Genomic DNA, 13,722 nt, shown 5'->3' with positions numbered 1-13,722 from the left:
GTACAAAACGTTCTTTATATTTATCATACGTTTACAGTTTATTTGTTTAAAAGACTGTTATCCAAGCAAAATGTGAAGATCTTTCCAGTGCTTTCCTAAAAAGGAAGGATGACGCAATTTCCGGTTGCCATCTTTGATTGGGTTTAAAAATGTTTGAAATGTGTTATTAGTTAACGTCCTCTTATCTATCCTAAATAAATAAGACTGTCAGTTTAATAAGCAAAGTGTTTGTTTTAACAGAAAGTGACGCTCTTTGATCAACTTTGACACGTTTTTAATCAAGTTTGCTTCATTTTTATTCACGTTGTTAAACTTTTTGCTCCTTTTTTTTCTGACCCATGCAGTTTTAGCAGCTAATTCACCTTCAGCTTTGTAAAAAGTGACAAAGGCCACTCCGTCCATGCTGGTCGGGTATTTGACCTCCTCCACGTCCCCTCCGTCGCTCCTCCGGACCCTCTGGAAGTGGACGGTCAGCTTGTCGACCATCCTGTCGRGCGGCAGCGCGGCGGGCACMCCGGACACGATCACCGTCCTGCTGCGGCTCTCCATGCTGACCCGCGGCGGTCCGGCAGTCCGGRGAACATCACGGCTCCATGGTTACCCGCCTGTTTTCTTTGTACCTGCCTGCCGTTGCTAGAAACTCACAGCAGCCAAGTTTCACTTTGACTTCCCCCGGAGCTGCAGGTTTAACCCGCTGCAGTACCGAGACCTGTCCACCAGGTGTCGCTGTTTACCTGCAACTGAACTGCTCAGAGTTGTGGGAATTTCCAGTCTTTCTCAGGATTCGACCTTTAGTTCACCAACTAGCACGTGTCCCCCCCCCTCCCCCCCAAATTAATTTGTGTGTTTTCATACAACAGTAACCATAAGTTTTCTGAAAAATATTATTTTGACCTTATATAGCTGATGCCTCTCAGCAAGAAGGTCACCGGTTCAAATCCCGGTCCGGGGACCTTTCTGGGTAGAGTTTGCATGTTCTCTCCGGGTACTCCGGTTTCCTCCCACAGACCAAAAACATGACTGTTAGGTTAATTGATAACTCTAAATTGTCCCTAGGTGTGTGTGAGAGAGTGAATGGTTGTTTGTCTCGTTTGTCTCTATGTGTGTCCCTGTGATGGACTTGTGACCTGTCCAGGGTGTACCCCGCCCCTCGCACTGTGACTGCTGGATATGGGCACCAGTGACCCACGCAACCCTGAAAAGGAAGAAGTGTGTACAGAAAATGGATGGATGGATATAATATATATAATAAAATTACTGACTCCTGTCTGTTCTGGGTTAGCATCTGGATCACATAGGAACTAGAGGAGTGGTTCCCAAATTTGGGGTCAAGACCCACTGTGGGCCCTGAAACATCAAGGTGTGGTCTTGAAAGTATTTTCTGACTAAGAACAATTATTGTTTGCCTTATTTGTTCCAAGAGTGAGGGTACCTAAACCTGGATGAAATTAGCATAGTGAAAAGGGGTGTACAGTAAATCACCAGCTTTATCTCCATACAATATTACATCGATATGTTTGGATGACGATTCGATCACAAAGTCGGTCACAATGATTTTTGATTCAATCCAACTCACGTCTGTGATTGATATGTGATATCATATGCCCATCTAACACAATGACTGTTAGTTGGGCATATATCGATTCACAACGAGCATATGATGATATAGATCGATTTTCATTTTGCCTCGATTTAACTGAATTCAAATTGACATATCAATAATCAATATACACCCCTAATCACTACTATGCCCTTACTTATTTTACTGGCCTGAGACCAATGTTTATCAGTCTAATGGTTGGTGGCACAGGTCTCTGATGATGTTACCGTTTGTGGGTCAAAAGCTGAAAAGTTTGGAAACTACTGGTTTAGTTGTGTTCATGTCTGCCATTCATTTCCAGGTGTTCTTYGATCTGCCTCTCGTCTTCAGGTGCTCAGTGTGGGATTGTTCCTGAGCATGTGTCGAATCCACAAACATTGTGTGATGAAGTGACAATTTGTTAAGACTCTGATTCAYTGAACGTAGCTGTGATGTAAAGACTTACGAAAACAGGGACAATCAACACCTTCAAGTAAAAAAAAAAAGCTAAAACAGACGAGTGACGTTTCTTTGTTGAGAATTAAACCCTTGAAATCCTGTTAATGGGAAATGCCCTGTTGTGTTTTTGAAATCAGAGTATGTGCAATATGTGAGGCTTTAGGCCCCGCCTACACCCCAGTCACATCAACAGAAGCAGAGATTCAAAGGTGGATATTAAAAAACTAAACTAAAAATCATTTGAACAAACATCAACAAGGATCAAAAGCTGAAAAAAATGTAAAAATTAAAGCGTCATTTTTTTTGATGTTCACCTACACAGAAGTGGGTGGAGCTTAAACTCATTCTAAAACTGCAAGCAACAGATGTATAAAACTACACCTCTGATTTGTGACTCCTGCTGGTGGTGACATGTTTGAGCAGAGGTTGGAGCCTCTCAGTGAAGACAGTCACAAGTTCGCTTCCTGGCCTTTAGCCTTTCATAATAGTTTACATAATTTACATATTCTTTCTGTGCAGCTATGGGTTTTCTCCTGACCCAAAGCAAGCATCTTACATTTTCTAACTCAGGGTAGCTAATTGTTGCTGAGTGAGCAACAATTACAGCACTCTGAGCTTGTATCCCTGTGATAAACTGGAGGCTTGTCTCTCACACAGTGACCCAGAGACAAGCAGGTACAGAAAACTGAATTAACTTTTGTCTCCAGAGTTATTACCCCTTATGTGGTCAAATATTGCTTTTATTTAATGTCTAAAATGTCTAAAATACACAAGATAATTTTGGCTTCAACTGTGGACCTGGATGTGTCCAGTTCTGTTTACATCCTACAGCACAAAATCAAATCTGCCTCGGTCCAGGCTGACACAGCAGCAGCTGGACACCCGGAGGCAAACCTCCATCCTCCTCCAGCGCCGCCTCCATCTGGTCCTGGTCAGAACCTCAGGATGAAGCCGTTGACAAAGTGTGGTGCAAACATTTATTAATATCAAACCCCCAAAAAGAAATGAAAAGATGAAAACAGGAGTCTGAACACAGTGAGGAACTCGTGTGCATTTGTCTTGTGCATATAAACATTTTTAATTTCTGATATAAAAGAAAGCGGCCGGGCCGAGTGCAACAAACATGTAGGTCTGAAGGCTGAATCTGAGAGGATCAGAAACCCGTCRAACCTCCGTCTCCTCCAACATTTCAGTGCAAACGCAACATTCACTGTGTTTAAATAATTCAGGTAGTAGATCCATTATTCAGTGTTTGGAACTGTACAGGCTCAGACTGAACGCACGCAGCTGCAGAGCTGTGGAGATAAATGCTACCCGGTTTGGTGAGCCCAAATGAAACAACGCTCAACTTAAAGGCAGGTTTTATTTATAAAAAAAAAAAAAAAACCTTGCGGGTCCGACGCCTGCTCAAAGCTTCCCAAWAACAACAACAACAAAAAAATGGTTGTAGAACTGAGCAGGAGTTCAGCACAGACCTGAAGATCTGCCAACAGAAAAAAACTAAAAGTAAAACTAACTTAAAGTCACTTTTCAGGGTTTGGATGCGGTCCAGCAAAGGACGGATGAGTCCCGAGTCGCACAGCTCCTCCGGGTTCGCCTGGCCAAGACGGACTGTGATGAGGCCAGGTGTACCCCTGCCCCCCCCCAAACTCCCAGAGGAGCACCTCCAGTCGAGTTGGATCAGTTCTCCCTGCCCTGATCCCCTCCGGACCACGTTTGTCTCACTGCAGAAAAAAAAAAGACAGAGTCTGAGCAGCCGAGAAACACAAAACAAAGTTACCACAGGTGAAAAACAACAACAACAAAAAAAAAAACAAAGAGGTACCGGCGGGAGGCTGGGAGGAACTTTTGGCGCAGAGCGGCTCAGACTTATCTGAAACTGAAACCTGGAGCCGAGGGACAAGACTGTTCAGTCCTGAGGTTCTCACCTAACGATCCGGTTTTCTGCCAGACTCTAGCCTCCAGTGTAAACAAACAAACAACAGACTCCTGTGTGTCGTTTATTAAAGAAAATCACAAAAGATGTCAGCACCATGAAGACTGGACCAAGCCTGGTCATAAAAAAAAAACACATCTGCTAATCTGTGGCAGAGGGGTCAGGGAGTCATCCTGGAACCGGTAGGTTGCTGGTTTAATGCCCCGTCCCAGCTATCCCAGTCGTTGTCTTTGGGCAAGACACTGCACCCAGTGATGGTGATCAGATGGCATGGCAGGTACCTGTGAGGTTAATTTTAGGGTAAACAGTCAGGGTTAAGATTTAAAGTCTAAAAAATGAATGGAAGTCAATGGAAGGTCCCCACGGGGTTCAAGAACAAACGTGTGTGTGTGTGTGTGTGTGTGTGTGTGTGTGTGTGTGTGTGTGTGTATACAGGTGTAAAGCGGTCTGGAGTCTGTGTGGACTTAAAGCACTCAGTTCAAGYCATTTATCATTTAATCTACAACAGAACGGGTCAAAATGCAAACTGCTGTGTCGTTGCAACAACCCAGAACCTGAATGAAACTATAAGGAACAACAATGTAAAGCAGAGTGGGACAAAACTCAACAACCATGCAGAAAACAACTTCCAGTTATTACTGCTGGATCACGATGTGGCTTTTATTTTTCTTTATTCAAAGTGGTGAAATCTTGTGTTTTTGGTCACTTGATGTTGATTTATTGAGCTTAGAAATGAGTAAAAAACTAGTTATTATGTTTGATGTATAAATTTAAAAGAGTGGACTTTTTTCTGTACTAATATGAAGGGCTAAAGCAAAGAAAAGAAAAGAAAAAAGGAGCTGTTGACACACAACTAGTATTTAAATAATGTTCTCTAATGAAGCGTTATATGAAGGATTGGACCTGAAACTTTTAGATCCTCGTGATCAAAGGGATTTGTAAGGATGAGGATGATTTTGAGTTCACGTTTGTCATTTCAGTGTTTTCATTCAAAAAAAAACATTTTTATGAGACTTGAGTCTGATATAGTCATACAAAAAAACGATTAACAAAGACTAATCATTGCTTTGATACGGGACAAACAGAAACAGTGCACGTTGCAGTGCTCTCTCGTGAGGAGAGAGGAGTTGGGTCATGTGAGCAAAGTAGGACGTATCTGTTCGATAACAACTCTCTGAACACAAACATTTAATGTAATGTTTGGTTTTAGAGACCAAAGTCCTGGGTAGACTGGGAGTGAGGTGTGGGAGGAGGAGCTGCAGGGTGGTCAGTGTTTCACCTGGTCTCACTGTGTATTAGAAAGGCCCGCCCCCGCTCTGCTCTGATTGGATAAAACTCTGGAATTTGTTTGACTTGTTGAAAGCAGCGTCACTTTAATCCTGCAGCATTCGTTTGGACGGCCCTTAATGAGACCGCAACAGAAAACAACCAGAGGTTTTGAAATGTTTTCCTCAGTTTTACAAATGGAGGAAATCCGTTGTAACGTTGAAGAGCCCATGTAAAATATATAAAAATAAAWAAAAAAGTGTTGTGAAAACAAGCTGATGAACTGTTGATGTCATTTCAAATATTTGGCACATTTCTGCCGCGGGGCTGCAGGTTCTACTGTTTGTAATTCTGTTCACAGACAGATGATTTTGCTTCCTACAACCCCGTGACTCAGAGTTTAACCCGACACAAACAAACGTTAACACGGATCGCTCCTTTAAATCACATCAGCTGCATTCATGGTGAATGACAGCTGGAGCCCCRCCTCCCCTCAGCCTCTTCCTGTCACCTGCTTCACCTACACTCAGATCTGACGACAGCGGTTTCCTGTTGGCCTTCCTGCCGTGGCGCCAAACTCCCAGAGGACCCTGGGGAGGCAGAGAGGGGAGTGGGTTAGGGGGCGGGCAGGTTTACAGAGAGCGTTGGAGACAACATGTGTGGAAGACCCACCTGGTGTTTCATGTGCGCGGCGTGGATCAGCGGCGGTCCRATGGAGGGTTTGTACGGCAGAGGCTGGCCCAGGAGAGAGTAGTGAGCTTCACCTGGAAGACACAAACCAGAAACGTGACGTTAGAAGAGATTCAAACACCTGAGATCAGACGATGGGGGAGGTGGGGTCCGACCTTGTCCACTGTGGCAGAAGGCTGTAGGGAGCGGCGGGCGGTACTGCAGGACAGGGATGGGCGAGACGCCTGGTGGGAGGCCCTTGATGACGGCGGGCGGCTGGCAGGGCGAGGGAGTGAGTGCCGGCGACGACCGGCTGCTCTACACACAACACGCCGCCGAAGCAGACAAACAGGAAGACAAACGGGAGAAAAAAGAAAAAAAAAACTTTCAGAAAGTCATTCTGCTCTTCAACTCATCGCTTTAATGTCCCACATTAGCTGCACTAATGTACCATTACACCCCGACCAAAAGGACTATTTGCTCCTCATTTCAGGGGAAGGGGGGCGGCTTCATTTGCCGAGCCTATTTACGGCGACATTTAACCTGCGCGGAACGGCGGGAAAAAGCTGAGTCTGGGCTCAAGGCGACAATTCTGGAATCGCTGTCAGACTCACGCAACCAAAGTAAATTAGCTTTTAAATTGCTTCCTTTGACAGTCTTAAATTCGCCCTGAGAGGAGAAAAAAACCCCTCCCATTTTCAGGTCGTTTGCAGTCAGAGGCGTCGGCGCAGCCAGGCTAATTAAACGCCGTCAGGTGTGTGTGTGTGTGTGTGTGTGTGTGTGGAGGACGCAGGGCTGCGTTTGTACCTGGCTGTTGTCCGGAGTTGGGGGGAGGAGCTCGGCAGGCCTGCGGCTGCGCTGGTGCTCAGTGTGTTTGTGGCTCGTCTGTTTCCTCTGGCAGGGGGAGGGGGCCCGGGGCTGCTGGCAGGGGGGCGCCGCCATCTGCAGCATCACCACGCCACCGCCGCTGGGCCCCGGTGGYAACAGCCCTGAGAGCGAGCAAAACAAAACTGGTTACCGTTGATACAAAGAAAAGCTTGTTACTCATGTAAATNGCCCCTTTTTGTTCACCTCATCAGTGAAAAACATTTAGCTGCTGATTAGAAGAGCAGCAACAACGACTTCCTCTTTTCCTGAAAAATCCTCGGCAATAATCCAGGAGATCCAATTATCTAATTACACATGAAAGCCACTCAAAATACATTTTGATTTAATTAATATCTGTTTACTTTGAGCTCACGCAGCAGAGAGTGCTGGGGAGGGGAGGGGAGGGGGGGTTATTTAGTAAAGTTTACTCAGCCTTCATCACCACTGATTCATAAACCAGTGAGGACGACCAATATTTGGATGTAATTTCATAGATTATTCCCGGCTCCAATTAAAAAAAGAAAGTGTTTACTGGTCGACGCCTCAGCTGACCTCATCAATGACAGCTGGGAAACAGCCATCCCATAATAATCAGACACGAATGATAAAAGTGAGAAGACTTTATGGCTAAAAGAAAAAAAAATTATATGAAAAAACAAATAAAACAAGCGGGGCCGACTTTGACGCAGGTTATTAAGGCAGTAAATTATAAATTTATTTAACAGTTCAGGCTGTGACTCAAACCAACCACAGGGGGGCACTGTGACCAAATAAAAGAAGAAATTCTTTTTAAATTTTAAGAAAAAAGATTCACACCAAAACTATTTTTTCCAGAGTTTAACGCTGATAAATATAAGAAAAAAAGTGAAACAAAGACATTAAACAAAAACCAGATCAAAAAGRCTCGCTCTTTTTTTATGTGGACGCAGATCATTAATGTGCGTAAAAATCTGAGAGGAGCTAACAAACCTTTTCAAACTGTCATTTTGTTACAGCAGCTGTTTTTTTACTAATGAATCATGTTGTGTTTACAAATGAAACATAATAAATAGTTGTTAAAAATGGTTAAAGCTAACAACGAGGAGACATGGGATCTTTATTGTTATGCTGATGACACCCAGATATATTTGCCACTACAATAGAAGGATTGCTTCTATGTTCAGTTGTTTATGTTGTGTCTTGTAGACATGAAAGCTCAGATTTTCCTAAATTTTCAACAAGAGGAGAACTGAAGCGATGGTGTTTGGTCACTAACTGGACTCTGTAGGTCTGACTTTCTCTATGGGCTGTCCAAGAATTCATTTGTTTTTATAAGTTTAAATATCTGTGCCTTGGAGGTACAGAGGTCCAAACAGCGCCTCTTTTACTCCTCGTCTTGCTTTTGTTTATTTTACTTGTTTTGTTTTTATTGCTTTTTATTCTTTTAACTTTCTTTGGTTTTACATTTTCAGCACTTGGTTGCAGCTGTGGTTGTTTTTGAGGTGCTGTAAGGAAGGAAATCATTTTAGAAAGTTGGATCGTTGTGGTTTAAAGGATATTTTATGTCTCATATTTTCTCCTCGTATCAACGGAATATTTCTCAGCTTCAGCTTTGTGGAGGATTTTCTTGCTCTCGCAGTTTTTCCACTGCTGCAAATTTGCTTTCACTTATTTTTATTTTGGGCTGACTCGACATGAGCGGAGGATTTGCGGCAGGTAACCAAATTGCCGTTTCATCTCCGTCCAGCTGCACGTGCCAATCACCTCCACGCCCTCCCACCTCTGAGGGGGGGGTGGGGGACTCACTTTCATTTTCAAGAATGCTGCAGCGCAGATCTAATTATGAGTCCAAACAAAGACGGGAGTCAGGCCCGGGGGAAAGATGATTTCATTATGGGATGCAGGAGTTGTGGCTGCAGAGGAACAATGTAACGTTGGTAGGTGAGGATGTTCTGTTGGGAGGTAGAAGTACCTGCGTACTGTTGGTGCTGCTGGGAGGTCGGAGGAAACTGGAGCGGCTCCATCATCGGAGCGGGCAGGAAGCTGACGGTCGAGCTGCAGAAAGACACAAAAAAAAGAAACCTTTAATCCCAGCGGAGCGCAGGCGCTTCGTCCTCACTCCTGGAAACTGGTCTAATCAATTAAAGAGACAATAAATTTAGCTTAAACGCTTAAAAAACAGCAGATCTGAGGGAGCTGAGAGCGCTCGCTGCTGCAGCCGAGTCTAAAACCCAAGAAGTCCATCTGCAGGGTCGGGCACGCCTGGAGGGACCGGTCTCCAGCTGGTGGACAATGAGCCCCTCGTGGGAAAAACACTGAGCTGCTGCTGCATAAATCATCTCAACACGGGACAGAAACTGACCTCTGAGCGTTCAGACTGACGAGTTAGCGAGGGACTAAATTAGATTTTTAGAAACTTGTTTAACAAGCACYGCTGGAAAAAGATGGAAAAAAAAGTGTCTGACGCTCCTCCAGGGAGCAACGAGGTCCAAATCGACCTGTTTCTTCAGAAACACTGAGGCGATATCATCTCAGTGGACAATGACCTCAGCTTTAGGACACTTTAGTTGGACGAGCTCCTAAAACCAAACAAACTGTTTACAGGAGGAAAACACAGATTGTAATCAGAGTACAACACTTCACGCTGCTTTCATCTAAACAGTCTTTGAGTGGAACTGAGGCGTTCAGTGGTGACACCGCGGTGTGGAGGCATACCTCATGGTGGTGTGCTGGGTGGGGGGCAGCAGGCCGTAGCACGGCTGCATGCCAGAAACAGCCACTGGACCCTGTCCTGGCTGGCAGGACATGAACACCGGCTGCTGGTATGTCTGCTGAGGGACAGAAACCTGCTGCAGAAAATTAAAAAATAAAAGAAATKAATTATTGTTTCTGATTGCTCTGTAATCCTTTTCCATTTAAACAGGTCAGATTTGATTTTTCCACTGCTGTTCACACATTTTTTTTGTTCTGTGACATGAAATAAAAATTAAACAACTAGCAGCCTTTTCTTTTGTGAGCAACAATGTCGTTCAGCACATTTCATTTAGAAGAGCTGAATGCCATTCTTCATTTTGGCACGGTGTACATTCATCTGACGCGTCACGGACATCAAAGTACCTGATAAGACGCCATTGGAGGGTACTGGACCATCATGCCTTGCATCTGGTTGGCCATATTGCTTTGCTGGTTGCCAGTGAGAACGAGGTTGGGTGTTGGCTGCACGCCCAATACGGTCTGGTAGCTGGATGCTGGGTTTGGCATCATGGCTTGGTGCACTGAGGGGGAAACAAGAAAGAGGAAAGACCAAAATTAATTGTAGCGGAACAAAAATACACTATTACAGATAATTAGTAATCTGAAATCTAATTTGTAATGTTTACTAAAAATCCCTGGTGCTTACCACAGACCCCTAGTACTTTCCATGGACTCCAAGAGCTTACCACAGACCACTTTTGTTTACCAAAGACCACTAGTTCTTACTACCATGTTTACATAGTTCTTACCACAGACCACTTTTGTTAAACAAAGACCACTAGTGCTTACTACCATGTTTACATAGTTCTTACCACAGACCCCTAGTGTGCCTATCATAGATCCCTAGTGCCTACCAAAAACCCCTATTACTAACCAAGGACTCCTAGAGCTTACCACAGACCACTATTGTTAATCAAAGACCCTTAGTGCTTACCATGGATTCTTAGGGTATACCATAGACCCTTAGTGCCTACCACAGACCCCTAGTGCCTACTAAAGGCCCCTAGTGTCTACCACAGACCCCTAGTGTCTACTACAGACCCCTAGTGCCTACTAAAGGCCCCTAGTGTCTACCACAGACCCCTAGTGCCTACTACAGACCCCTAGTGCCTACTACAGACCCCTAGTGCCTACTACAGACCCCTAGTGCCTACTACAGACCCCTAGTGTCTACTACAGACCCCTAGTGTCTACTACAGACCCCTAGAGCCTACTACAGAACCCTAGAGCCTACTACAGAACCCTAGAGCCTACTACAGACCCCTAGAGCCTACTACAGACCCCTAGAGCCTACTACAGACCCCTAGTGCCTACTTTAGACCCCTAGTGCCTACTACGGACCCCTAGTGTCTACCATGGATCCCTAGCGCCTACTACAGGCCCCTAGCACCTACTACAGGCCCCTAGGACCTACTACGGACCCCTAGTGTCTACCATGGATCCCTAGTGCATACAACAAACCCCTTGTGCCCAACATAGACCTCTGGAATTTACCACAGACTACTCGTGTTAATCAAGAACTCTTAGTTCTTACCACAAATCCAAAGGATTAACCAAGAATCCTTAGTGTTAATCAAGGACCCCTAGTACTTATAAAATACCCTTAGAGTCAACCAGTGACCCTAAAGTCAACCAAATACCCAAAAGTTATTTAGCCATGAATCCTTAGTATTAACCAAGATTCCCCATATTTTATTACAAATTCCTTGTTGTTCTTGGTGTTTATTTCAGCTTTCTAGTGTTTATTATAAATTCCTGGTGCTTATTAGATTTTCTAGAGTTCATTATGAATACAGCTTTTGATAGACATTCATTTAAAAACATGAAAGCAGCCTGAGGATACTTCAGTGTGAGAACAGAAGAAGTTATTGAGCTGTTACTGTTAAGCAGGTTGGGAATAAATGAGAAAGTCAATATATTTGATTTAGCCAGCAGTGGCCTGAACCTGCATCAGATGAGTCGAGCCAATCCTCCATGGGGAATTAAAAAAATAAAAAAATCTTCCCTTCAACAAGACAACTCATTCCAACAGTACTTATTAAAAACCTATTTGGAGCGGGTCGAAGACAGTGACGCACAAAAGGCGACACAAAGTCAAACACAAAATGGGCTAAAATGGTGATGCTTTTTTTTTTTTTAAACCGGAGGCTGGAGGTAATGTAAGATGCTCAAATGTCAAGGGGACAAAAAGAGACATTTAAAAAACATTTTTCTGCCACACACATTTGAAGCAATCCAGGTGACACAAAAAAGGACGTCCTTTTGTGAAGGTGTCTTTACAGTCCACCGCCCTGGGAGAAAAGTACAACGAGACAATGAAAGAGCCCTGCGAGGAACCGGGCCGACAGGACTATTTTTATCCAACCTTCACTCACAAACCAAGCATGAAATGACCAGAATATCAAAAGCCTCCTGTGTTATTCTTTTCCAGCAGGCAGCAGATGAGTCGAGGTTTCGACTTCTTTACCTTCACAAAACCCCAACTTCCACAGCCGATGATATGTTGTCAGTCCTCATCTCTTCTTTACTCGTGCCATTTGTCTTAAGGTTAAAAAAAGTTTCCTGTAGAGAAGTGAGGAGCTGGAAAAGAGACCGGTTCACTGTGAGATTCATAGAGGCCTCTCAGACAGCGTCCCGGCCCCGCATCCCGCCACCCAGGCTCCAGGGTGGTCTTCTTGGTCTTCAGATCATAGAGCTGAAGCAAAAAAGTTGTATAAAATCTCAAACCAGTTACAAAAAAACTTTAAAATCAGAAAACCGATGAGTAGAAGTAGACTGATTCATGTCGGCTGGTTTCTTAGGCCAATTTTTATAAAAAAAATTTAGCCGTAATTTCAGCTGGACACATTTTTGGGCAGCACATTATTTTGATGAGTTTTCTGTGACGGGTGGGCTTTTTTTTTGTACAACACCAGCAGACGCCAAAGAAAAAAAGCAAAAAAAAAATCTTTATATTTTATGGTAAAATAGAAAATGTAACGTTTTGGGAAAACTGCAYACACCTGCAGCTAGGGGTGGGCCAATACCAGTTTTTTCTCAAACTGAGTACAATTACCTCTGTTTGCATACTCGCTGATACCAAGTACTTACTGAGATAGAACATAAATTTTACACAAAGACTTAAAAACACATTTTTTTTATTTAGAACAAGGTGGCTCTCCTTTATCAGCCTACAGCCCCAAATATACAATAAATAAACCAAAAAAAACAAGGCTTGCTTTTAACTTGTATAAATTTCTTAAACACAGATTTCACAAAATCTTCACTTGGACCGCAAACTGTAACACAATCAACTGAGTATTCATACTAGTATTGGTCCCAARTATTGGGGCACTTTGTACAAGTACTTGCAAAAACGCTGGTATCTGGATCACTACCTGGAACTGGATTATTAAAAAACTTTCAAAAACTGAAACATGTAGGAATATGTTTTAATCTGCACTGAGTCCATGACCAAGTTATAGTCTAACACTGTCTTTTATTTTATTTATTATTGTTTATAAAAAATAAAACTTTTAGACTCATGGACCAAAAACCTGCTTTGAAAATTCACAATGAATCCACCTGAACAAACAACTCCACCATTTCTTTCAACACGCTGGCATTTCACATTTATAAACACCACAGTCTAAAAATGACTCAATTAAGATTCTAAATTTAAAYAAGGCGTAATTAACGTTAGAGTTTGTCTCGTGTTTATCCCAGCCGTTGCTAACTTTTATTAACCTTCACTTTTTCGCCTCAGAGTGATGCCAAAAGACAAACAGGCTTCTGAAAATGACCATGACTGAAGCCACAGAGCTGTGAAGGTGGTGACTGACTGATGCAATTAGATGCAAACGCTGACGGGACTCTCCGTGAGCACCTGCACTTCAGAACTGGACGTATCGAGTGTGCAACCCGGAGCTGAACTCGTGTCTTCACCTTTACACGATGATACATCTGTGCTACTTTAATTAATGCAAAAGCAGAAAGGAAATGAGACTCTGCAGTCCTTTTTTTTTGTTCCTGTCTCCCTGAGAAATAATTGCTGTTCTTCGCCTTTGTAGGTCAGCTTCATTTGTCCGCTCCCTATTCCCCGGTTCCCCAGCAGGGAAGCCATATTTGCAGCCCAGAGATGACAGAATAGTGCCGCAGCCACTTTACAGAGACATATGTGCTGCTGTGTGTGTATGTGCGTGTGTGTGTGTGTGTGTGTGTGTGTGTGTGTGTG

The 13,722-nt window shown here is 43.6% G+C and overlaps 2 protein-coding genes across 2 annotated transcripts in view; both read right to left on the bottom strand.

Moving 5' to 3' along the window:
* LOC106519136 (RNA binding motif protein 43) overlaps window positions 1-820 on the bottom strand; it is a 4,627-nt gene extending 3,807 nt beyond the window's left edge. Inside the window, exon 1 of the mRNA XM_014010677.1 lies at window positions 363-820. Within this exon, the coding sequence (XP_013866131.1) occupies window positions 363-549 (187 nt within the window). The 5' untranslated portion in view covers window positions 550-820. The remainder of the gene's footprint in view (window positions 1-362) is intronic.
* A 2,181-nt stretch (window positions 821-3,001) lies between these two features.
* The window catches only part of r3hdm1 (R3H domain containing 1), a gene marked incomplete in the record, with an annotated part of 40,304 nt that continues 29,583 nt past the window's right edge, over window positions 3,002-13,722 (bottom strand). The window contains 8 exon segments of the mRNA XM_014010676.1: window positions 3,002-3,762; window positions 5,752-5,830; window positions 5,913-6,004; window positions 6,086-6,227; window positions 6,717-6,898; window positions 8,728-8,810; window positions 9,471-9,604; window positions 9,873-10,030. Of these exon segments, the coding sequence (XP_013866130.1) occupies window positions 3,719-3,762; window positions 5,752-5,830; window positions 5,913-6,004; window positions 6,086-6,227; window positions 6,717-6,898; window positions 8,728-8,810; window positions 9,471-9,604; window positions 9,873-10,030 (914 nt within the window).

The sequence above is a fragment of the Austrofundulus limnaeus genome, unplaced genomic scaffold (genome assembly GCF_001266775.1).
Source record: "Austrofundulus limnaeus strain Quisiro unplaced genomic scaffold, Austrofundulus_limnaeus-1.0 Scaffold72, whole genome shotgun sequence".
NCBI lineage: Eukaryota > Metazoa > Chordata > Actinopteri > Cyprinodontiformes > Rivulidae > Austrofundulus > Austrofundulus limnaeus.
This window is presented reverse-complemented; position numbering and strand designations above follow the sequence as displayed.